We start from the raw sequence: 25,206 nt of genomic DNA, 5'->3' as shown, positions 1-25,206 counted from the left end.
GTTTCTCTTATTTGGTTTCTATTCTGATGTTATGGAGGGCACTGAAGAATAAACTAAATAAAAATACAAAATAAAATATTCCAAATTGTTTTAGAAACAATTGTACACCAAGTATTTGTTGTGTTTGAATCATTGGAACTGATATAAATATATATTTATATCAGCTTTATTCATCTATTCCCCCCCCCTCTCTCTCTCTCTCTCTCTCTCTCTCTCTCTCTCTCTCTATGTATATATATATATATATATATATATATATATATAAGAGAGAGAGAGGACAATATATATAGTGATACAACAATACATACATTCATACATACATACATACATACATACATACACACACACACACATATATATATATGATGGACTCTCCCGTCGATTTCGACGTATGAGGTTCGGACAACCCATATTTATAAAACTCATTTATGCTTTTGGCTCTGATGACTTTTTAGTCCAGCAAGGGACTTGCAGACAAGGCCAAAAATAGAATATGAATGTGGATTTAACGCTGCAGATATTGGTGCGGCTGCTAGTCGTTTTGATCTTACTCTGTTTTCTTTCAGTTGCCTTAAGCTTTCAGATTGAAACCTCTGGAGACCTTCAAAACACCTTGATCTCCATCCTTTTCGGTCATTCACCTCATCTTCAAGACTCCTGTATGGTATGTTCACTGCAGACAAGTTACTCTTCAACTTGTCCTTGTACCTAAGCCAAGGACGTCTGACAATTCTTTTACCACCCTCAAATTGACTGTACATCGCAATTTTTGGAATTCTGTCATCGGGCATCCTCAATACATGACCAGCCCACCGCAATTGCGATTGAATAAGGAATAATTCAATGCCAGATATTTTGCATTTTGTGAATAATTCGGCATTTGATACCTTGTCGCGGAGGCTAAGACCACATATGGAGCATAGACAGCTTTTGTGGAAAACGTCCAGCTGATTAATGTGATGTCTGTATGGAGTCCATGACTCAGATCCATAAAAAAGAATAGAAAGAACAACAGCATGGTAGACAAGGATTTTTGTGCCTAGTCGAATACCCCTTTCGTTCCACAAGCGATGGCGAAGATTTCCAAACGCAGAAGTGGCCTTAGCAATCCTGTTGACAATTTCATCATCAAGAGAACCACCCTGGTTCACCTTGCTACCAAGGTAAGGAAAGGACTTGACATAATTGATATCATGACCGTTGACTTTCAGCTTGCGCGCAGGAAATCTATACTCTGGTGGATTTTGCTTTACACCTTCAACTTGTTTTGGGGTAGGGTGTGGCTGATGCACTACCTCAGTCTTTCTTATGCTAATTGTCAGGCCAAAGGCCTTGCACGCGGCTGAAAATCGATCAAGAAGAACCTGGACTTCCTCAAAGGACGTGGCTACCAATGCGGCATCGTCAGCGAAGAGCAAGTCGCGAATAATTTAGGTGCGAAGAAGAGTCTTGGCCTTAAACCGTTGATGGTTAAATAAGCCACCGGATGACCGAAATTGAAACCTGACACCAGTGTCCAAATCATCAAATGCATGTTTCAGCATTAGTGAAAAGAAGAGCGCAAAGAGGACTGGCGCCATTACACATCCCTGTTTGGTCCCATTCGTAACATCAAATGGATCAGACATCATACCATCTGAGACAACACTAGCCTTCATTCCCTTGTGAAAGGAAATGATCACGTTCAGCATGTTTTCTGGAATACCAAGCCTTCTTAAAACTTGCCAAAGGGCATCGCGATTCACAGTGTCGAAGGCCTTCGTCAGGTCAACAAACACCATATACAATTCCTGATTTTTCTCACGGACCTTTTCTGCCACCTGATGTAAGGAAAATATCATGTCAATGGTGCCGCAACCCGACCGAAACCCACACTGTGACTCTGGATACACCTTATCAACGAGACGATTTATGATTCGGTTTAGAATGAGCCTAGCCAGAATCTTTCCTGCAATTGAAAGCAGAGATATCCTCCGATGGTTGTCACAGACATTCTTGACTCCCTTATTTTTGTAGAGATGTTTGATGCAGGCATCTTTGTAGTCCTGTGGAACTCGGCCTGCTTTCCATATCTTTACAAAGAGAGCATGGAGCTTTTTTACCAGCACATGCCCACCATGCTTGTACACTTCAGGCGGAATTGGATCCTTTGGTGATGGGGACTTGCCAGAAGCAATTTGTTTGATGGATTCCCATACCTCCTGATAAGCAGGTTCCAATGACAATTCTGGAATATCTGGATTCTGAGGAATAGAGGTCACAACATCGCCGTCAATGACAGATGAGGTATTTAAGACAGTTTCAAAGTACTCCTTCCAACGAGTGAGAATATCTGATTTATCAGTCAGCAATGCCTCTCCATCGGCTGTGCTTAATGGGGAAGCACCACTTTTCTGAGGACCAAATACCTCTTTCAGACCATCATAGAAGGCTTTCGTGTTCTTGCTGTCAGCAGCTCCCTGCAGTGCAATTGCCTTATTGTACCACCATTGTTCCTTCATAGCTCGGAGAGCTCGCTGTACCTCACCTTTACACTTTTTCTAGGCCGTGTGCTTCACTGTTGAGTTTTTGTCCTCAATCCAAGATTTGTGAGATGAGTGCATTTGGTTAATCAGTGCTTTAACTTCATCGTCACTTTCGTCAAACCAATCCTGGTGTTTTCTTTTCGGTATTCCAAGGACGTCTACTGCTACAGCTTGAGTTGCTTCTCGCAATTCTTTCCAAGAAGATTCAACATAATCAGTTACATAAACACCCTCAAGGTTTTCATCAAGCTTATTGCAGAGCTCAGTTCTCTTTTCCCCGGATTTAAGAGGCCGCACATCAATGCGTTTGGGGACTGTTGATTTTTTACCTCTGTGCCTTCGCACATGCAACGACAGTTTACTTCTGAGAAGGGCATGATCCGAAAGATAGCAAGAAGTGTGGAAAGAGTGAGTGATTTTGAAGTCACTATTTGCTTTGTTATGACGAAGTCAATAAGATGCCAGTCCTTTGAACGAGGATGCATCCATGTCGTCCTCCGATGCACAGGTTGTTGGAATATGGTATTGGTAATACAGAGGTCAAACTCCCTACAGATTGTAAGAAGTCGCATATCTGATCGTGTGGCAACTCTTTCCCTAGAGTTAGAAGGAAACACCAGGGTGATGCTAGTTAGTTGTTACGCCCCAACGTTAGCCAGTTCAGATCAAGAGAAGGATGACTTCTACGATACCCTCCGTGATGTCCTCTCCAGAGTTCGACACCATGATAAACTCATTCTTGCTGGCGATTTCAATGCTCGTGTTGGTAGTGACCATTTGTCGTGGACCGGTGTACTTGGTAAGCATGGCATAGGCAAGTTAAATGCACATGGTTTACGACTTCTTACAATATATATATATATTATATATATATATATATATATATATATATATATATATATATATATAAGCGAGATAAGACACAGATTAAAATCCGACGAAAATCCTTATAGATATTATTAGAGGTAATACTTTCAGGGTGATCCTAGCCAAATCCAATATCTGATATAATGTGCCAACACCAAAAACGAATTTGGATTACATATACCAGAAGGCATTCATTACACCAACGAATACGGCCACCCCGTATACCTTTCGGAATATCAATAAGGAGCAACCACACATTTTTGTTATATGGGATTACTGCCTTCTCCCCTGGACCAATATTCTGCCTACTTGGAAATAAAACCCCAGAGGACATTATACTCCTTCCGAAAATGGACTGCCCAGGTTGTATGGAATTCCCTTTTCCAATAATCATTTTCATATAACTATCATTCACCACCCAAAAAACTATTTTCAATATTTGTGCTGAAAAGCAAAATAAGTGCCTTTTCACAGCTGAACATTTTGCTAACCGCATTTCATTTCCTCTGATGATATGAGCCATTATTGAAAATCCATGGATTAAGGAAATTAATATAACCCCTTCTATATATTCCTTTTGTCAAACAATAAATTCTTAACTCGAATATATGTGTCTATATTTTGATTTTCAGAATTTACATTTAACCATTAAACTTATATATATATATATATACGGAGTGAGAGAAAGAGAGAAAGAAGGATGGATGCTATATTCGATTAAGTAAACCAATTTATGAAGCATTCATTTAAATACGTTCTAAAATTTCTAAAATTCCACAAAAAGATCAGATTCGTGTGGATCGTTTCTCAGACAAGATTTTTATTAATACTAAGCCTCTTTATTAGTAAAGGGTATAGACACAAAGGCTGAAGTTAAAACATAGCATCAAGACTAGCGTACTTCAGTTTTACAGCAATTCGATATGATGAGGGATATATGTATATATATACATATATATATATATATATATATATATATATATATATATATATATATATGAGTTTTAATAAACTTAGCCAGCAAGAGAGAGAGAGAGAGAAAGAGAGAGAGAGAGAAAGAGAGAGAGAGAGAAAGAGATTGACTAGTTTGTCAACTGATTGGTAATTATGGCTATTTCGGCGAATTAAAACGGAAAGTTATATTTTAAAATATTTAAAATATTGCTGGGTCCTGACCTGGAGAATATTTTAGTGTGTATTTTGTGTGATTAAAATATATTGTGTGATTAAAATATATTTTGTGATTAAGATATATCTTCTGTTATTAAAATATATTTGTGTTATTAAAATATATTTGTGTTATTAAAATATATTTGTGTTATTAAAATATATGTGTAACTAAAATATATTTTCTGTGATAAAATATATTTTCTGTGATAAAAATATATATTGTGTGATTAAAACATATATTGTGTGATTAAAATATATTTTGTGTAATTAAAATATATTTTGTGTGATTAAAATATATTTGTGTGATCAAAATATATTTGTGTGATTAAAATATATTTGTGCGATTAAAATGTATTTTGTGATTAAAATGTATTTGTGATTAAAATATATTTGTACGATTAAAATGTATTTTGTGATTAAAATATATTTGTGTGATTAAAATATATTTGTGTGATTAAAATATATTTTCTATGATTAAATATATTTTCTATGATTAAAATATATTTGTGTGATTAAAACGTGTATTGCGTTATTAAAATATATTTTGTGTGATTAAAAATATTTTGTGATTAAAATATATTTTGTGATTAAAATATATTTTGTGTGATTAAAATATATTTTTGTGATTAAAATATATTTGTGATTAAAATATATTTTTGTGATTAAAATATATTTGTGAGATTAAAATATATTTTGTGTGATTAAAATATATTGTGTGATTAAAATATATTTGTGTGATTAAAACATATTTTGTGTAGTTAAAATATATTTTGTGTGATTAAAATATATTTGAGTGATTAAAATATATTTGGGTTATTAAAATACATTTGTGGTAATTAAAACTATTTTTGGGATTGAAACATATTTTGTATGAATAAAATATATTTTGCGTGATTAAAATATATTTTGCGTGATTAAAATATAGTTTGTTGTGATTAAAATATATTTTGTGTGGTTAAAATATTTTTGTGAGATTAAAATATTTTCATTTAATTAAATATTTTGTCTGATTAAAATATATTTTGTGTGATTAAAATATATTTTTTGCACTTAAAATATATTTTGTGTGATTAAAACATATTTTGCGTGATATTTTGTGTGATTAAAATATTATTGTGAAATTCAAATATTTTCGAGTGATTCAAATATTTTGTCTGATTAAAATATATTTTGTGTGATTAAAATATATTTTTTGCACTTAAAATATATTTTGTGTGATTAAAAATATTTTTTGTTGTTAAAATATATTTTTGTGATTAAAATATATTGTGTGTTATTAAAATATTTTTTGTGTGATTAAAATATATTTTTTGTGATTAAAATACTTTGTTTGATTAAAATATATTTGTGTGATTAAAATATATTTGTGAGATTGAAATATTCTTTTTTTGTGATTAAAATATATTTTTTGTGATTAAAATATATTTTGTCCACTTAAAATACATTTTGTGTGATTAAAACATATTTTGAGTGATATTTTGTGAGATTAAAATATATTTGAATGGTTAAAATTTTTTGGTGTGATTAAAATATTTTTATAAATAAAATATATTTGTGTAATAAAAACATATTTATGTGATTTAAATATATTTTGTGTGATTAAAATATTTTTGTGATTAAAATATTTTGTGTGATTAAAATATTTTTTTTATGATTAAAATGTATTTCTGTGATTAAAATATTTTGTGTTAAGTAAATATTTTTGTGTGATTAATATATCTTGTCTGATTATAATATATTTGTATGATGAAAATATTTTGTGTGATTAAAATATTGTTTTCTTATTAAAATATATTTGGGTGATTAAAATATAGTTGGGTGATTAAAATATATTTTGCTCATTATAATATACTTTGTGTGATTAAAATATTTTGTGTGTGTAAAACATTTTGTGTGATTAAAATATATTTCGTGTGATTAAATATATTTATGTGATTAAAATATATTTGCGTGATTAAAATATATTTTGTGTGATTAAAATATATTTGTGTGTTTAAAATATATTTTGTGTTATTAAAATATATTTTGTGTGATTAAAATATATTTGTGTGATTAAAATATATTGTGCGTTATTAAAATATATTTATGTGATTAAAAATATTTTTGTTATTAAAATACATTTTTGTGATTAAAATATATTGTGTGTTATTAAAATATTTTTTGTGTGATTAAAATATATTTTTTGTGATTAAAATATTTTGTTTGATTAAAATATATTTGTGTGATTAAAATATATTTGTGAGATTGAAATACTTTTTTTTGTGATTAAAATATATTTTGTGTGATTAAAATATATTTTATATGATTAAAATATATTTGTGTGATTAAAATACATTTGGGTAATTAAAAACTATTTGTGGGATTGAAACATATTTTGCATGAATAAAATATATTTTGCGTTATTAAAATATATTTTTGTGATTAAAATATATTTTGTTGTGATTAAAATATATTTTGTGTGATTAAAATATTTTTGTGAGATTAAATTATTTTCGTGTGATTCAAATATTTTGTTTGATTAAAATATATTTTGTGTGATTAAAATATATTTTGTCCACTTAAAATATATTTTGTGTGATTATAACATATATTGCGTGATATTTTGTGTGATTAAAATATATTTGGATGGTAAAAATATTTTGTGTGATCAAAATATTTTTATGATTAAAATATATTTGTGTGATAAAATATTTTGTGTGATTAAAAGATATTTTGTGTGATTAAAATATTTTGTTTTATGCAAAAATATTTTTTGTGATTAATATATAATTTGTGTGATTAAAAATATTTTTGTGCAATTAAAATATTTTTATGATTAAAATATATTAGTGTGATAAAATATTTTGTGTGATTAAAATAAAATATATTTTGTGTGATAAAAATGTATATTGTGCGATTAAAATATACTTGGATGATTAAAATATATTTGTGTGATTAAAAACTTCTGCGTGATTAAAAAGTTTTTGTGTGATTAAAATATATTAGTGTGATTAAAATATATTTGTGGGATTAAAATATTTTTTGTTGGATTAAAACCATACTCTGTGATTAAAATATATTTTGTGTGATTAAAATATTTGTGTGATTAAAATATTTTGTGTGATTAAAAAATTTTGTGTGATTAAAATATATTAGTGTTATTAAAATATATTTGTGGGATTAAAAAATATTTCGTGTGATTAAAATATATTACTCCGATTAAAATATATGTGTGTGATTAAAATATTTTGTGTGATTAAAATATATTTTTGTGATTAAAATATTCTTGAGTGATTTAAATATATTGGGGTGATTTAAAATATATTTGTGTGATTAAAAATATTTGATATGATTTAAATATATTTTGTGATCAAAATATTTTTTTTTCTATAAAACATATATTGTGTGATTTAAATATATTTTGTTTGAATAAAATCTATTTTTTATTAAAATATATTTTGTGTGAATAAAATCTATTTTTTATTAAAATATATTTTGTGTGATTAAAATATATTGTGTGTGATTAAAAAATATTTGTTGTGATTAAAATACATTTTTATGATTAAAATGTATTTTCTGTGATTAAAATATTTTGCGTTATTAAAATATTTTTTGTGTGATTAAAATATCTTGTCTGATTAAAATATTTTGTGTGATTAAAATATATTTTTTCTGATTAAAATATATTTGTGAGATTAAAATATATTTGGGTGATTAAAATATATTTTGCTCATTATAACATACTTTTTGTGATTAAAATATTTTGTGTGTGTAAAATATTTTGTGTGATTAAAATACATTTCGTGTGATTAAATATATTTATGTGGTTAAAATATATTTTGTGTAATTAAAATATATTCGGGTGATTAAAATATGTATGTGTGATTAAAATATATTTGTGTGATTAAAAAATATTTTGTGTAATAAAAATATTTTTTGTGTGATTAAAAATATTTTTTGTTATTAAAATATTTCTTGTGCGATTAAAATATATTTGTGAGATTAAAATATTTTTTGTGATTAAAATATATTTGTGTGATTAAAATATATTTTTGTAATTAAAATATATGTTGTGTGATTAAAATATATTTTGTGTGATTGAAATATACTTTGTGTGATTAAAATATATTTTGCTCATTATAACATACTTTTTGTGATTAAAATATGTTGTGTGTGTAAAATATTTTGTGTGATTAAAATACATTTCGTGTGATTAAATATATTTATGTGATTAAAATATATTCTGTGTGATCAAAATATATTTTTGTGATCAAAATATATTTTTGTGATTAAAATATATTTTGTGTAATTAAAATATATTTTGTGTTATTAAAATATTATTTGTGTTATTAAAATGTATTTTGTATGATTAAAATGTATTTTGTATGATTAAAATATATTTTGTGTGATTAAAATATATTTTGTGTGATTTAAATATACTTTGTGTGATTAAAATATATTTTTGTGATTAAAATATATTTTGTGTAATTAAAATATATTTTGTGTTATTAAAATATTATTTGTGTTATTAAAATGTATTTTGTATGATTAAAATATATTTGTGTGATAAAATATTTTGTGTGATTAAAATATATTTTTGTGATTAAAATATTTTGTTTTATGCAAAAATATTTTTTGTGATTAATATATAATTTGTGTGATTAAAAATATTTTTGTGTAATTAAAATATTTTTATGATTAAAATATATTAGTGTGATAAAATATTTTGTGTGATTAAAATAAAATATATTTTGTGTGATAAAAATGTATATTGTGTGATTAAAATATACTTGGATGATTAAAATATATTTGTGTGATTAAAAACTTCTGCGTGATTAAAAAGTATTTGTGTGATTAAAATATATTAGTGTGATTAAAATATATTTGTGGGATTAAAATATTTTTTGTTGGATTAAAACCATACTCTGTGATTAAAATATATTTTGTGTGATTAAAATATTTGTGTGATTAAAATATTTTGTGTGATTAAAAAATTTTGTGTGATTAAAATATATTAGTGTTATTAAAATATATTTGTGGGATTAAAAAATATTTCGTGTGATTAAAATATATTACTCCGATTAAAATATATGTGTGTGATTAAAATATTTTGTGTGATTAAAATATATTTTTGTGATTAAAATATTCTTGAGTGATTTAAATATATTGGGGTGATTTAAAATATATTTGTGTGATTAAAAATATTTGATATGATTTAAATATATTTTGTGATCAAAATATTTTTTTTTTCTATAAAACATATATTGTGTGATTTAAATATATTTTGTTTGAATAAAATCTATTTTTTATTAAAATATATTTTGTGTGATTAAAATATATTGTGTGTGATTAAAAAATATTTGTTGTGATTAAAATACATTTTTATGATTAAAATGTATTTTCTGTGATTAAAATATTTTGCGTTATTAAAATATTTTTTGTGTGATTAAAATATCTTGTCTGATTAAAATATTTTGTGTGATTAAAATATATTTTTTCTGATTAAAATATATTTGTGAGATTAAAATATATTTGGGTGATTAAAATATATTTTGCTCATTATAACATACTTTTTGTGATTAAAATATTTTGTGTGTGTAAAATATTTTGTGTGATTAAAATACATTTCGTGTGATTAAATATATTTATGTGGTTAAAATATATTTTGTGTAATTAAAATATATTCGGGTGATTAAAATATGTATGTGTGATTAAAATATATTTGTGTGATTAAAAAATATTTTGTGTAATTAAAATATTTTTTGTGTGATTAAAAATACTTTTTGTTATTAAAATATTTCTTGTGCGATTAAAATATATTTGTGAGATTAAAATATTTTTTGTGATTAAAATATATTTGTGTGATTAAAATATATTTTTGTAATTAAAATATATGTTGTGTGATTAAAATATATTTTGTGTGATTGAAATATACTTTGTGTGATTAAAATATATTTTGCTCATTATAACATACTTTTTGTGATTAAAATATGTTGTGTGTGTAAAATATTTTGTGTGATTAAAATACATTTCGTGTGATTAAATATATTTATGTGATTAAAATATATTCTGTGTGATCAAAATATATTTTTGTGATCAAAATATATTTTTGTGATTAAAATATATTTTGTGTAATTAAAATATATTTTGTGTTATTAAAATATTATTTGTGTTATTAAAATGTATTTTGTATGATTAAAATGTATTTTGTATGATTAAAATATATTTTGTGTGATTAAAATATATTTTGTGTGATTTAAATATACTTTGTGTGATTAAAATATATTTTTGTGATTAAAATATATTTTTGAGATTAAAATAGGTTTGTGTGATTAAAATATATTTGTGAGATTAAAATATATTTGTGAGATTAAAATATATTTGTGGTATTAAAATATATTTTGTGTGGTTAAATTATATTTTGTGTTATTAAAATATTTTTTCACAGATCAAAAAATATATATTTATTTTTTGTGATTAAAATATACAATAAAAAGCTTTAGAGAAACAAACGTTCATTACCTTTAGTACAATAATAGATACATTTACTTATGCTTAAAACACATATTCTGTCTTAAATGCCATTACTTACGTTTCATTGGAGATAAAGCCCTCTATGCATATATGCATAATTCACACGACATTTATTATTCGTCCACTTCTGTAACTTGTGAGTCACTCCTTTCTTTCTTTTCTCATGCTCCAGTAGATTTCACACACTGCTTTCTGTGTTTTTTTGTATTAACGTTTGTGACAACTTAAACATATGAATAGTTTATACGCTTCGTTAAAGTTGGCGAAAACCTAAATTTGTTTTAATAACTTACATTTTTTAGATTTTTAGTATTAAGTCACCACTTACCGAGGTCAAAAGGCATTTGAGGATAAGTGTTAATGCAATGGCAGTTGTTGTCAGTCAAAACGTGAAGAACTGTATGGGAGTACTAACAATGATGCACTGATCATCATCATAGCGTTTCACTCCATCCTAAGATCCATTCTCGCCAGTCTCCGAGGCATCTCTCAGATTCATATCAAAGCATGCCTCACTCAGGGGACAGTCTATGAGGATGTTTCTGATTGCCTGCACGTCGGCATGCAAGGGCATCGAGCGTCCCGTGTTTTGGAAACCTTAGCTCCAGCCTCGTTGAATGTTATCCCTTCTTTCTGGGAGAGTTCAGAGCCTGCTAATCTTTTGATCAGAGACCTTTTGGTGCCGGAAGAGACTTGTTTTTGTTGACTTTGAAAGACTTTCCACCAACGCAGGCGGAAGGACAACTGTTTTGTTTGTCCAAGGCCTGTGACTGTGGCAAAGCTTTTGCGGGATGGTAGTTTCACTGGCACATCTTCATGTCCATATAAGGGATGATGATAGTCGTGGCTCGTACATGCTCTGTCTTCACTATCGACTCTCAACAAATTTGCAGAGAAATTCTGAACAACCTGTAGACAGATGGCAGGTTGGACAATTTCAGTTCTGCATGCCTTGTTGAGCTCAATGCCTATCTTTGTAGCATGCGTGGAACGAGCCCATGCTGCTGTGCAGTATACCATGGTCGAGCAGTACAGTTTTTGAGGACACGCATCATGTTTTGACATGCTGTTAATCTTTCAAAATATTGATTGTTGCACTACACTCAGCTCTGTAAAAAAAACTTTGGTGGTGGTAAAAGGGCAGATCCTTGGTCCCGGATATGTCCCAACTATGCACTATGAGACAGTATTTGACAAGTATTTATTAACATTTGATTTGAAAACGACCAAGTTGTAATCAGCGGAGAACAGTTACTGTGTTACACTGACAAAAAAACATTGTGAAGAAACTCTGTCAATGGAAATTTCGCCAAACAACTTTTTCAATATGGTAGCAAAACGAGTTCTTGCTGCAGATGTCTTGCAAGAAGAAACCAAAGATTGGAGCTCAGTCAAGAACCTTCCATAGAATTAACCCATAACGGAAATGACTAACAATGTGAGAAAGTGTGTTATGGAAAGAGAAAAGATTATTTACCCTTAGATTTTGAAGTGAAAATTTTACTCTGTGAAAGCAAATGAGAGTGCTCTGGAGTTCCTTATTAAATGTGGAAGCAGTATTCCAACTTTGGACATATCAGACCGATATATACATAAACAATTGCATTATGGTTATTACGAGATTAGTGGTGGTTAGATGTTGTTGATTAGTTATTAGATCCTTGTTAGGGCCTTTAAAATTTGCTTCATGCATTCAAGGCTTAAAATATAAAAGTAAAATAGCGAAAATAGATTCTATAAAATCCTTCCTAAGAGCAACGGATCCCTATTTACTTGGAACTAGGTTTGTTTTTTTAATGTGAGAATCTTCCAGTTCCCCAAAATTGGCAAGTTGGATTGGGAGAAAAAAAAGGCCACAGTCTAGAAGGATTTCTCCTTGACTGGCCGGGACAGAAAAATGGAGGTTTTGCTCTTAGAAAAATGGTGCTCTTAGAAAAAGCAGGTTTTGCTCTTAGAAAAATGGTGAAAATGTAAGAAATAAAAGAATACAAAGCTCAAAAGCGACTCGCGCGATAGGACTGATGAGATTTTTGATTGGGTGATGAATAATATGATGAAAGAATTGAAAGCTATGAATGGAATGAACAAAAATTTGATTACGTAAGGCAACGGTTTGACAATTATTTGATGACATTGAAAGACAAACGTGTAGTCTACAGGGAAGAATGTGTGAATTATTGAAATTACGGTTGCAAAACAAGATTTTTAGATGCAAACCTAGCGTCGTCTTTAAGTGGATGTGTTTGTCGGTCGTTTCGATTCAACCTTGCTCTTAATTCTGCTTCACATTGAAAATCAACAGGAAAAGAAGAAAATATGTTTTACTAATTTGTTTGGTTTTTCTTCAATTAGGACTAATGCAATCTTATTAAATAGAGCTAGGATTTTGAAACATGATCCTCGGCAGACAATCTATTAAACTGTAGAAGAGAAATAGTAAATAACTGTGTTCACAAAATAAAACTTACTCTAGGATAGCGATACAAAATAGCTAAAACTAACAAAAACAATAGAAAATAAACAAATAAATAAATTTAAATAAACATGAATATACATAAACGATCACACATATATGTATGTATATATATATATGTATATATATGTACATATATATGTGTGTACACATATGTGTATTTATATATAAAAAAAAGAAAGGAAAATGGCTGCCTTAAACCACTAACCTAATTCTAAAACAGATCCTTTGTTCAATAAAATGCATGCCCATTGGCTGATAGGAAGGGGCGCGGTGGATACTAGAAAGCTGATTGGCTAACTAAAACCCTCAACAGAAGAGGACCATATAAAAACGAGAAACAACTATAAAATTTGTGCATAAGTCTGACGAATCCTAGAGTGGATGAAACGCCGAATATTCAGTGTAGCTTAATCGCCATATATATTTTATAAATTACTAACTAGCTCTACCTACATATTGAGCACTTTTGAAGTAAATACTTAAAGTTTACGCATAAATCTGTATTTTCGTATATTAATTTTATGTGAGTAAATTAAGTAGTTATATATATATATATATATATATATATATATATATATATATATATATATATATATATATATATATATACTTTTTTTTCTTACAGGTGAAGCAGTATTATGTCACTCATGCTCTTTCACATACACCTCTACATACAAGGATTATGAATGTGTCAACAACACAGAAGAAGTAAAAACTGCCAACGTCGCCAATTGTCCGGGTGAACACTGCCAAGACAAAGTTGTCTACAAAAGACGTAAGAAACTTTCACTTATTTCAGTCAGCATCAGTTTTTAATATTTTTCAGTCGGATTATTCAGACCATTGTTCTCATCTTGGTGATTATTATCCCGGTTCTATGGATGTAACCTTTGGCCGCCTCCATGTGCGTCTTGCTGAACGTGGGAATCTGTAAAGAATTTTGAATAGAACCCTTTATTTAAACCCTTAAAATTTATAATAGAATGGTCCGCAAAGACCCATGTCGCAATAGTGCTTTGTGATAATCTTCTAAATGGGCGATACTAAGAATACAATTACAAATTATTTAAGACTTTTACCAGCTTATTAGAACAGGTTGCCCTCATAATGGATAACATAAAGGGTTCGTTTTAAAATTACGTGCAAATTACCGTTTGACAAAACATACTTGAAGACGGTTACACCAACCGAAACGTTTTGAGGCTAATATCCAAGATGTGAACTGTAGTTCGAATAATCGAAATTATTTATCCTTATCTAAACAATTGCTAAAACAATTGCTAAAACAATTGCTAAAACAATTGCTAAAACAATTGCTTCACATGCATAATATGCTTTTGCATTGTTCACTCTTGGAATATTAAAGAGTTCATCTCAGAGTGCAAAGTATGTAAATTAGTAAAATAGATTTTCCTTAATGTAATATGTAAATTAGGTAACGGTTTTAATGTACATTTTTTTTAATAAATAGTATATATCGAAATAACGATGGAATAAAAGTGTCTGTTTTCAGTATGAAAATTAATTTATGAACCAGATCATTTCTCGTTATTATTTCAACACAGGTGTAGATAACTCTTTACTTGTATACAAATATTCCTTAAATGACTGTTTCTTTTGAGTGTTTTAAATGGATTTCAGAAGACATGATATGTGCACAAGCTACCATTTTGAAAATTCAAATATATCAAGTTTACATTGAATTTTTATTAGACAACATTGAATTTTTATTAGACAACATTGATTTTTTATTAGACAACAATTAAGCCAGATTTTCTGAATTTCAATTTCTTGATAAAATTCTTTAAGAACACTTTTAGACATTTTTTAAATTCATAGACAAATGATTTTGATCAAAATTAGAAGAATAATCCTCAACGTAATTATACATTGATCTTTATATTATGATGGGGCAGAAAAGTCGTGTAAAACGGTTTTGTTAGGGGAATTAATTTTACCTGTCATTGGACAGGTGTTCATCTAATAAAAAAGAGTCCCAGACGCCATAATTCGGACATTACCAGATAGGCATCTTATTATTTTTAGCAATGAATCTACAGCTTAAGGAGGAGTGAGAACTAAGGGTGATCGGCGTTCCTGAGTGGACTACATGCAACTAATACAGCAAAGAGATAAAGGCAATAGCAAAGAAGGATAACAAACAGATGATTGGTTAAATACGACGTGTATCGTGTTTTATTTTTAGGAAGAAAGAAGATAAAACAAACAGCAAATCAATCTAAGATCAACCGGAGTGAGAACTGGTGTCTTACGAGGTTGAGATTCTTGCAATCATATGTGAGGTAGGAACTGGTAGCCGGACGTCAGTGGGCAATGGGACGGGTAGCTGGACGCTAATGGGAACAGGCACGGATATCTGGACTTCAATGGGCACTGGAGGAGGTAGCTGAATGTTAGAGGGCCGCAGAAGCAGGTAGCTCGACGTAAGTGGGCACTTGTATGGGTAGCCGGATGTCAGTGGGCATCAAAACAGGTTCCTGGACGTCAATGGACACTGGATCAAGTAACTAGACGTTAGTGAGTACTGGAACGTGTAGCTAGAGGCTGGAAGCGTTGGAGCTGCAGGAGCAAGCTAGGAAGCTGCTAGAGTCACTGCAGGAGTAAGCTGGAGTCGCTGGAAGTTGCAAAAACTAGTGTGACAGACTGTAAGAGTTCCAGGAGACAGATAACAGTAGAGAATAGAATATATATCGCATGCAGGTAATTTGTAACTTGCATAATTTGTTTGTTGAGTAACTTGAAAGGACTGTTTGGATACTGTTGGTGCTTCCCCTGGTCCCTCAGCGACTGGACCCACTAACTTGACTTGAGTTAAGGCGAAATGTAAGCGCTCCTATCTCCCAAGCTGAACTGAAGAGTTGCTGTGAAAGCCACTAACTTTATGGAGATCCGTTCGTGATACAGGCTCTATGACAAGTGATAGTGTTGCTAAACGATGAATGACTATCATTTCACACTAATTTTATAGTTAAAGTGTCTTCGTTGATTATTACCTATTTTTATTTTAATCTAGGTTCGAAATAATAATCCTTTGTTTTTGTTTAGTTTGTGACAGATGTTTTTGGATTTTCTCTTTGTTGTTTGAAAATGGTCATTGTTATTTTTTAGTATACCTGATCGTGGCGTATTTACAGGAGTGTTGGGTTTCGTGTCTGTTTCTGCTGACCAACGTGTTTTATTTACAATAACAAAGGAGTGGTGATTTGCGACTGCACCAAGCTATAGAGAATAAAGTTCAATTAATTAAAATATCGTATTAGTTCCAGAAATTTCACCTTAGCTTTTCTCCACCTTTATGTGTGCTATTCGCTAGCGATCAGGACGTTATGGCTGGTCTATCTTCCTCATAATAACCGAACATAGCTTTTTGACGTTTTTATGGTTTTGTCCCAACTGATGTTAGCACCACCCAGATCATCTTCTATCCATTTTATCCACCCTGCTTCTTCCTCTTCCCAGCCATAGGCCACCTTTACGGTCTCAGACATTGTCCATAGATTGATGAAACCTCCAAACGATAGTTCCGACCTATCCATGTACGTAGCAGCCCTGGACCTGATTCACCTCTGGACGTGACAGTTGCTTCTTCCCCTATCCCTGGAATGGATGGCATGGCACTGGACATCACTAACACTCCTGGAACTATGCCCCCAGGCGTGGCAAACGCTACTCTCTGAACAGATATGCCTCTAAGCATGGCAAAGGTCGTTTCTGGATCATTATTGCCTCTGAGCATGGAACCGATCTCCCCTAGAACTATGCCTGTGGGCTTGGCAAAGAGTGCTTCCAGAACATGTATGCCACCAAGTGTATGGTGCTCCAAGAACATTACCTCCCGGATCATTATTGCCTCCGGAGGTTGCAACCGAACCTAGGGCATCACCAGATGTGGAAACCCCCATCTTGAATTGGAAGCCATGTTTAATTTCAGAAGAATTTCCGATGGGTAGTTATTTTATACAAATCCTGAATATGAAGAATTCTAAGTGGGCAGTTGTTCTGTACTGGTTCTGGACTTAATAATTTTGCAAGCAAAGAGCAAAAGATCCTACATTATATGCTGAAATGCTAAAAAGATTTAACTTTTATGCCGCAATTCTGGTTTCTGATTGGTTGTTAGCAGAATGTGAATTAATTTGATTCGTCAGTTCCTATCAGCAACGTTTATGAATAGAATCTCCCAACTTTGAGGGAGCATACCCCCTCATTCATTATCAAAAATATTGCAACATCCTGCAATTGAACCTGTAGCATGAACGGATGTGGTACTCCCCCACCTCCCCAATAGACACGGATGGACATGGAGTGCCTCTGGGCATGGCATCCCTACTCCCTGGAACAATGCTTCCAGGTATGGCAACTTTGGAACTCCCCGGAACTTTACCTCCTCCAGGCGTAGCATTAAGGGTGGGTGAATAGGTGGCCCAATTCATGGCCTAGTACTCAAACAGAGACCCAACGATTCAGTGACAGGCAAACCATTGTCTAAAAAGGTACGTAAATCCGAACTTGCCAGCTATTTAAGTCCTGCTGAGTACTAGACTATTTGAAAAACAATAGCCATAACAATTAATATTGCCCGATCGGGCTAACAAAAACAAAAACAACAAAAAATAAGTTCATGAATGGGGTTGGTCCTTGAAAAAAAAATCTTTAAACTTAATCAATGGATTAACTTGGTTTCATCACAAAGTGTAGCATCAGAACACTGTTATCTTGTTTATAAAGTTTCTATTTACAAACCTCTCTATGGGACAGAGTTAGACACCAGGGTTGTTTTTTAACGCAAAGAAAAAGAACAAAAAAATTAAAAATTGTCTCAGTCGCAAAGGATTTCTCCTCTGCTTACAGAGAAGAAGAAATTAAATTGCAGCATCTGAAGAACAGATGCTACACTGTGATCATGTTTATATAGTTTATTGCATGAAATTTACAAATTAAGTTATAATACAAAAATGAAAAATAACATGCAAGAAAGTTAGAAATGAAACTCCTAAGAAATTTTGGGGAGGGGGTGCAGGACCTTTCTGAAAGGTCTATAAAACTTTGAAAAATACTCTTGGCTGGAATCATTCACCATAATACCGCATTCACACTGTAGAGTTAAACCTACTTAATAAATTTCCCAAGCGTTTTTATAAAAATTGTGTATATGCATGCGTGTGTGTGTTTTTCTTTAAAAATTTTTTTCTTTTTCTCTGACTATTTTATCTATAATGTATGTTGCACCAAGGAAAAGTGGCTGCTCGGTACCGATGCAAGCCGTTACTTCTTTGACATACTCCATGAGTCCCTGAAGTCAGCTGCAATAGAAAAAGGCGTGCTCAGCTGTTTCAATTTCATGGTCATTGCAGCGCAGACACAAGGGAGTGATGCTTTCGTATGAAGTTTGGCAAAGTGGGGCAGTGCATATCAGACCAGTCACCAGGTCAGGGAAAACTCAGAATTATTAAGAAAGTCCTGTCCCGGCACCCAATTCCATGGTGAGCAGATCTCATTCTCCGATCACCTCAGATGTCCCCTAAGGGGATCCAAAGTGGTACGCATCACTAGTGCCCAAAAAGTTTCTTCCTAGGCTGTGAAAGGACACTAATCCATGGCACAGCTCTAAACGCAGCTCGGCATTCAGCAAAGAACTTTGATTCCTCCATGCCCCCTCGGCCTATAACAACCTTCAACCGAGGGGTTGGGCTTAAGGTTGGGAAAAGCACTTCCAACAGTAGGGACCCATAAAATGTTCTCCTCTAGTGAACGACCAAGAAAGCCAACCTCTTGGCATGTCCATGACATTTGAGATTAGGAAGTTCCAGGCCTCCCTTGCTTGAACTTTGAGTACAGATCTCCTTGCAAATATAATGTTTTCACTTCTCATCAGAAGTGAGGAGAGGAGCTCTGTGAAAGCTTGGAGGCGTTTTGTAGATAGGAGCAGTACAGACAACCGGTAAAGGATGAATGGGAAGACGTAAGTAGTGCATGCCTCCGCTCGATCTTTCAGGGACAATCTCCTTCGAATCCAAGTCTCCACTAATGATTCGACTTTTGTCTGTACTTACGACCAGTTTTTATCCAGCTTTAGACTTGGTCTAACCTAGACACTGAGAACGTAGACCAGGCCATCAGTCCAACTGAATATGTCTGGAAGTACAGATTCACCCCTCCAGATGCCCAACCACAGGCTGACTTACTTGCTGTGGTTGAAGTCATAGTGAGTAAGCGCCTTGGTCACCACTTCAATGTCTGCACACAATGACATCATCGATGTACACGGAAACCCTGGCTTGTATACCTCTGGTGTAGCTGCCTCGTCCCTTAGCTTGCAAAAGAGGCGTTCCAATGCCATCATGTATAACAGAGGTGACAGTGGGCAACCCTGATGCACTAACCAAGAGACGGTGAAAGACTCCGCCTACTGTTGATCTGCACCACTACCGTTGGCCTGTGGTACAGAACAGAGACCCACTTGCAGAAGTCCAGACTAAAACCGGCAGCCTCTAAAACAGATCCCAGGAAATGATGATCGATCCTATCGAAAGCCTTAGACTGATCCAAATTGTGAAGCACGGCTTTGGTGTCATCTTCTATTCCCTCTATGATCGTGCAGATCAAGTGCAGATTATATTGAATTGATTTCCCCTTCACAGCGTAGCTCTTGTCCGGTTAAATCCAACTCAGCTTTTTTTCTGTTTAAGCACAATCTGTATATTACCGTTACTTCCCAAACAATGCTTGTTTCTTGTTTTTTTAGTGTTCATTTTGTCTTCCACGAGATTAACAAAACCCTGTAATCTCGACATCAGCAGTTCAGCATAACACTATTTCTAATCTTATGTTGAACTGCTAATGTTACTGTAAAACCAAGCAAGGCTGGAGAGTAGTCGTAAATTTCAGTTTCCAGGCTAACATTAGAAAGTAGTAACTGACTGTAACTAAGAAGGCAAATCATTTTTTCAGTGAGATGTGGGTATGTATGGCTTTGAAAAAAGACCCGATGATTTCAGGTTGTGTAGGAGGAGTAAATGGGTATAGGAATTTGTTTTTGTGAACACAAAATATACAAAAAATTCATACTGGTGATTTCATATACACATAACAAAACAGCCAATTCTACAAATCGTACACTTCCTACTTTTAATTAGTCCCCAGACAAAAGGACAGTGGACATTCACCCTTGTCCGTTCGTCCGTTCATCTGTTTGCACTTTTCTCAATAACTACGACTTGGAATTTCTGAAATTTTGCACAAACATTAAACATGATATGAGCAAAAAAGTAACAGAACAGATTTTCCAGGAAAACTCTGGTGGCCTCCTAGGGGTGCCTTTCGGGTTAAAGTGGCTAAAATTGACACCTTTGTGCTTATTAAAAAAATTTGATGACTTGGATTTTTATAAAACTTTCTGAAAAGTTGTAACTAACTGATTTCTATATAATTTTGTTTGTCTATACTTTGCGATAACTTTTGGGTGTGCCCTAGGGGATCTTTTAGGGCTAAAAAAAAACACTCCATTTTTTGGAGTATTTTGCCATATTTGTCCAAAATTTTCTGTGTATTTCTATTTAGCAGTTTTGCATGGTGTTGAACTAAAATTTAAATATGGAAACTTTTTGGGCTAAATGGAGAAGAGGCAAATGATGAACTCAGTCATTTCTTTTTTTGTATGGTGCAGAACTTGAATTTACATATGTTAAGGCCTAAAACTGCACCGTTTGTTCATTTTCACCAAGATTTGATGGAGACTTTTGGGGCTAAGTGGGGGGGGGATGCTTAACTTAGTTATTTTTTTATGCTTTGTTCACTGTGCAGCCACGGAAGAACATGCATGCTTAACTTGTTTATTTTTAGAATATTAAGCAATATCTTAACAAAACCATATTTTGTTTATTCACCAACAAAGAAGACACACTAATTCACACCATATTTAAAGAAGGTTAGGGTTAGGGTTGTGCTACTAAGTTTTGTTTAGTAAATTGATAGGTAAAAGAACAGAATAGTTACAAAACATTTACCTCATTCCTAGGTAAGAATGAGTTTTTAAAGATAACATTCTTATTTCTACATGGTATATTCTTTGCATAAGTACAAAATTTCAACAATTGCCTTCATATAATAATAATGTAAGTTTGTTTTGGGGAATTTGTTTTTTCATTGATTTACAAAAACAATTTTATTCAAAAGATTTTTCTGGAATTCGTGCGAAAATTAAAGATTGATTATTAATGAAGAGTGAATGTGATGTAGATGTGAGAACGACATACAGAGTGAATGTGATATTGGTGTGAGAAAGACATGCAGATGTGAATGTAATGTGTGTGTGAGAAATAAATGCAGATGTGAATGTTATGTGGGCGTGAGAAAGACATGCAGATGTGAATGTGATGTGGTTGTGAGAAAGAAGTGCAGATGTTAATGTGATGTGGGTTTGAGAAAGACATGCCGATGTGAATATGATGTGGGTGTGAGAAAGACATGCCGATGTGAATGTGATGTGGGTGTGAAAAAGACATGCCAATGTGAATGTGATGTGGGTGTGAGAAAGACATGCAGATGTGAATGTGATGTGGGTTTGAAAAAGACATGCAGATGTGAATGTGATGTGGGGGTGAGAAAGACATGCAGATGTTAATGTGATGTGGGGGTGAGAAAGACATGCAGATGTTAATGTGATGTGGGTGTGAGAAAGACATGCCAATGTTAATGTGATGTGGGTGTGAGAAAGACATGCTGATGTGAATGTGATGTGGGTGTTAGAAAGACATGCCAATGTTAATGTGATGTGGGTGTGAGAAAGACATGCCGATGTGAATGTGATGTGGGTGTGAGAAAGACATGCTGATGTGAATGTGATGTGGGTGTTAGAAAGACATGCCAATGTTAATGTGATGTGGGTGTGAGAAAGACATGCCGATGTGAATGTGATGTGGGTGTGAGAAAGACATGCCAAGGTGAATGTGATGTGGGTGTGAGAAAGACATGCTGATGTGAATGTGATGTGGGTGTGAGAAAGACATGCAGATGTTAATGTGATGTGGGTGTGAGAAAGACATGCTGATGTTAATGTGATGTGGGGGTGAGAAAGACATGCTGATGTGAATGTGATGTGGGTGTGAGAAAGACATGCCAATGTTAATGTGATGTGGGTGTGAGAAAGACATGCCAAGGTGAATGTGATGTGGGTGTGAGAAAGACATGCTGATGTGAATGTGATGTGGGTGTGAGAAAGACATGCAGATGTGAATGTGATGTGGGTTTGAAAAAGACATGCAGATGTGAATGTGATGTGGGGGTGAGAAAGACATGCAGATGTTAATGTGATGTGGGGGTGAGAAAGACATGCAGATGTTAATGTGATGTGGGTGTGAGAAAGACATGCCAATGTTAATGTGATGTGGGTGTTAGAAAGACATGCCAATGTTAATGTGATGTGGTTGTGAGAAAGACATGCCGATGTGAATGTGATGTGGGTGTGAGAAAGACATGCCGATGTGAATGTGATGTGGGTGTGAGAAAGACATGCTGATGTGAATGTGATGTGGGTGTGAGAAAGACATGCCAATGTTAATGTGATGTGGGTGTGAGAAAGACATGCCGATGTGAATGTGATGTGGGTGTGAGAAAGACATGCCAAGGTGAATGTGATGTGGGTGTGAGAAAGACATGCTGATGTGAATGTGATGTGGGTGTGAGAAAGACATGCAGATGTTAATGTGATGTGGGTGTGAGAAAGACATGCTGATGTTAATGTGATGTGGGGGTGAGAAAGACATGCTGATGTGAATGTGATGTGGGTGTGAGAAAGACATGTTAATGTGATGTGGGTGTGAGAAAGACATGCCAAGGTTAAAGTGATGTGGGTGTGAGAAAGACATGCTGATGTGAATGTGATGTGGGTTTGAGAAAGACATGCCGATGTGAATGTGATGTGGGTGTGAGAAAGACATGCCAAGGTGAATGTGATGTGGGTGTGAGAAAGACATGCTTATGTGAATGTGATGTGGGTGTGATGTGGGTGTGAGAAAGACATGCAGATGTGAATGTGATGTGGGTGTGAGAAAGACATGCCAAGGTGAATGTGATGTGGGGGTGAGAAAGACATGCTGATGTGAATGTGATGTGGGTGTGAGAAAGACATGCAGATGTTAATGTGATGTGGGTTTGAAAAAGACATGCAGATGTGAATGTGATGTGGGGGTGAGAAAGATACAGATGTGAATGTGATGTGGGTGTGAGAAAGACATGCCAAGGTGAATGTGATGTGGGTGTGAGAAAGACATGCTGATGTGAATGTGATGTGGGTGTGAGAAAGACATGCAGAAGTGAATTTGATGTGTGTTTTAAAAAGACATGCAGATGTGAATGTGATGTGGGGGTGAGAAAGATACAGATGTGAATGTGATGTGGGTTTTAGAAAGACATGCAGATGTGAATGTAATGTGGGTGTGAGAAAGACATGCAGATGTGAATGTAATGTGTGTGTGAGCAAGATATTCAGAGTGAATGTGATGTGAGTGTGAGAAAGACATGCCGATGTGAATGTGATGTGGGTGTGAGAAAGACATTCTGATGTGAATATGATGTGTTTGTGAGAAAGACATGCCAATGTGAATGTGATTTGTGTGTGAGAAAGACATGCTGATGTGAATGTGATGTGGGTGTGAGAAAGACATTCTGATGTGAATATGATGTGTTTGTGAGAAAGACATGCCAATGTGAATGTGATGTGGGTGTGAGAAAGACATGCAGAAGTGAATGTGCTGCGGGTGTGAGAAAGACATGCAGATGTGAATGTTATGTGGGTTTGAGAAAGACATGCAGATGTTAATGTGATGTGAATGTGAGAAAGACATGCAGATGTGAATATGATGTGGGTGTGAGAAAGACATGCAGATGTGAATATGATGTGGGTGTGAGAAAGACATGCCGATGTGAATGTGATGTGGGTGTGAGAAAGACATGCAGATGTTAATGTGATGTGGGTGTGAGAAAGACATGCAGGTTTTAATGTTATGTGGGTTTGAGAAAGACATGCAGATATGAATGTGATGTTGGTGTGAGAAAGACATGCAGATATGAATGTGATGTTGGTGTGAGAAAAAAATGCAGATGTGAATGTGATGTGTGTTTGTGAAAGACATGCAGAGTAAATGTGATATGGGTGTGAGAAAGACATGCAGATGTGAATGTGATGTGGGTGAGAGAATGACATGCAAATGTGATTGTGAACAGGTGTGAGAAAGAAATGCAGATGTGAATGTGATGTTGGTGTGAGAAAGACATGCCGATGTTAATGTGATGTGGGTGTCAGAAAGACATGCCAATGTGAATGTGATGTGGGTGTGAGAAAGACATGCAGAAGTGAATTTGATGTGGGTTTGAAAAAGACATGCAGATGTGAATGTGATGTGGGGGTGAGAAAGATACAGATGTGAATGTGATGTGGGTTTGAAAAGGACATGCAGATGTGAATGTGATGCGGGAGTGAGAAAGACATGCAGATGTGAATGTGATGTGGGTGTTAGAAAGACATGCAGATGTGAATGTGATGTGGGTGTGAGAAAGACATGCAGATGTGAATGTGATGTGGGTGTTAGAAAGACATGCAGATGTGAATGTGATGTGGGTGTTAGAAAGAAGTGC

General features: G+C 33.1%; 1 protein-coding gene across 2 annotated transcripts in view; it reads left to right on the top strand.

Annotated features, from left to right (window-relative positions):
* LOC145246767 (uncharacterized) overlaps positions 1-25,206 on the top strand; it is a 108,702-nt gene that overhangs the window by 66,100 nt on the left and 17,396 nt on the right. For both annotated transcript variants that reach the window (XM_080108546.1, XM_080108547.1), the window contains exon 3: positions 14,177-14,326. In XM_080108546.1, the coding sequence (XP_079964672.1) occupies positions 14,177-14,326 (150 nt within the window). The remainder of the gene's footprint in view (positions 1-14,176; positions 14,327-25,206) is intronic.

The sequence above is a fragment of the Euprymna scolopes genome, chromosome 24 (assembly GCF_053919585.1).
Source record: "Euprymna scolopes isolate OS-2025 chromosome 24, ASM5391958v1, whole genome shotgun sequence".
NCBI lineage: Eukaryota > Metazoa > Mollusca > Cephalopoda > Sepiida > Sepiolidae > Euprymna > Euprymna scolopes.
Note: the sequence above shows the minus strand (reverse complement) of the source record. Positions and strands in the feature narration are given on the sequence as shown.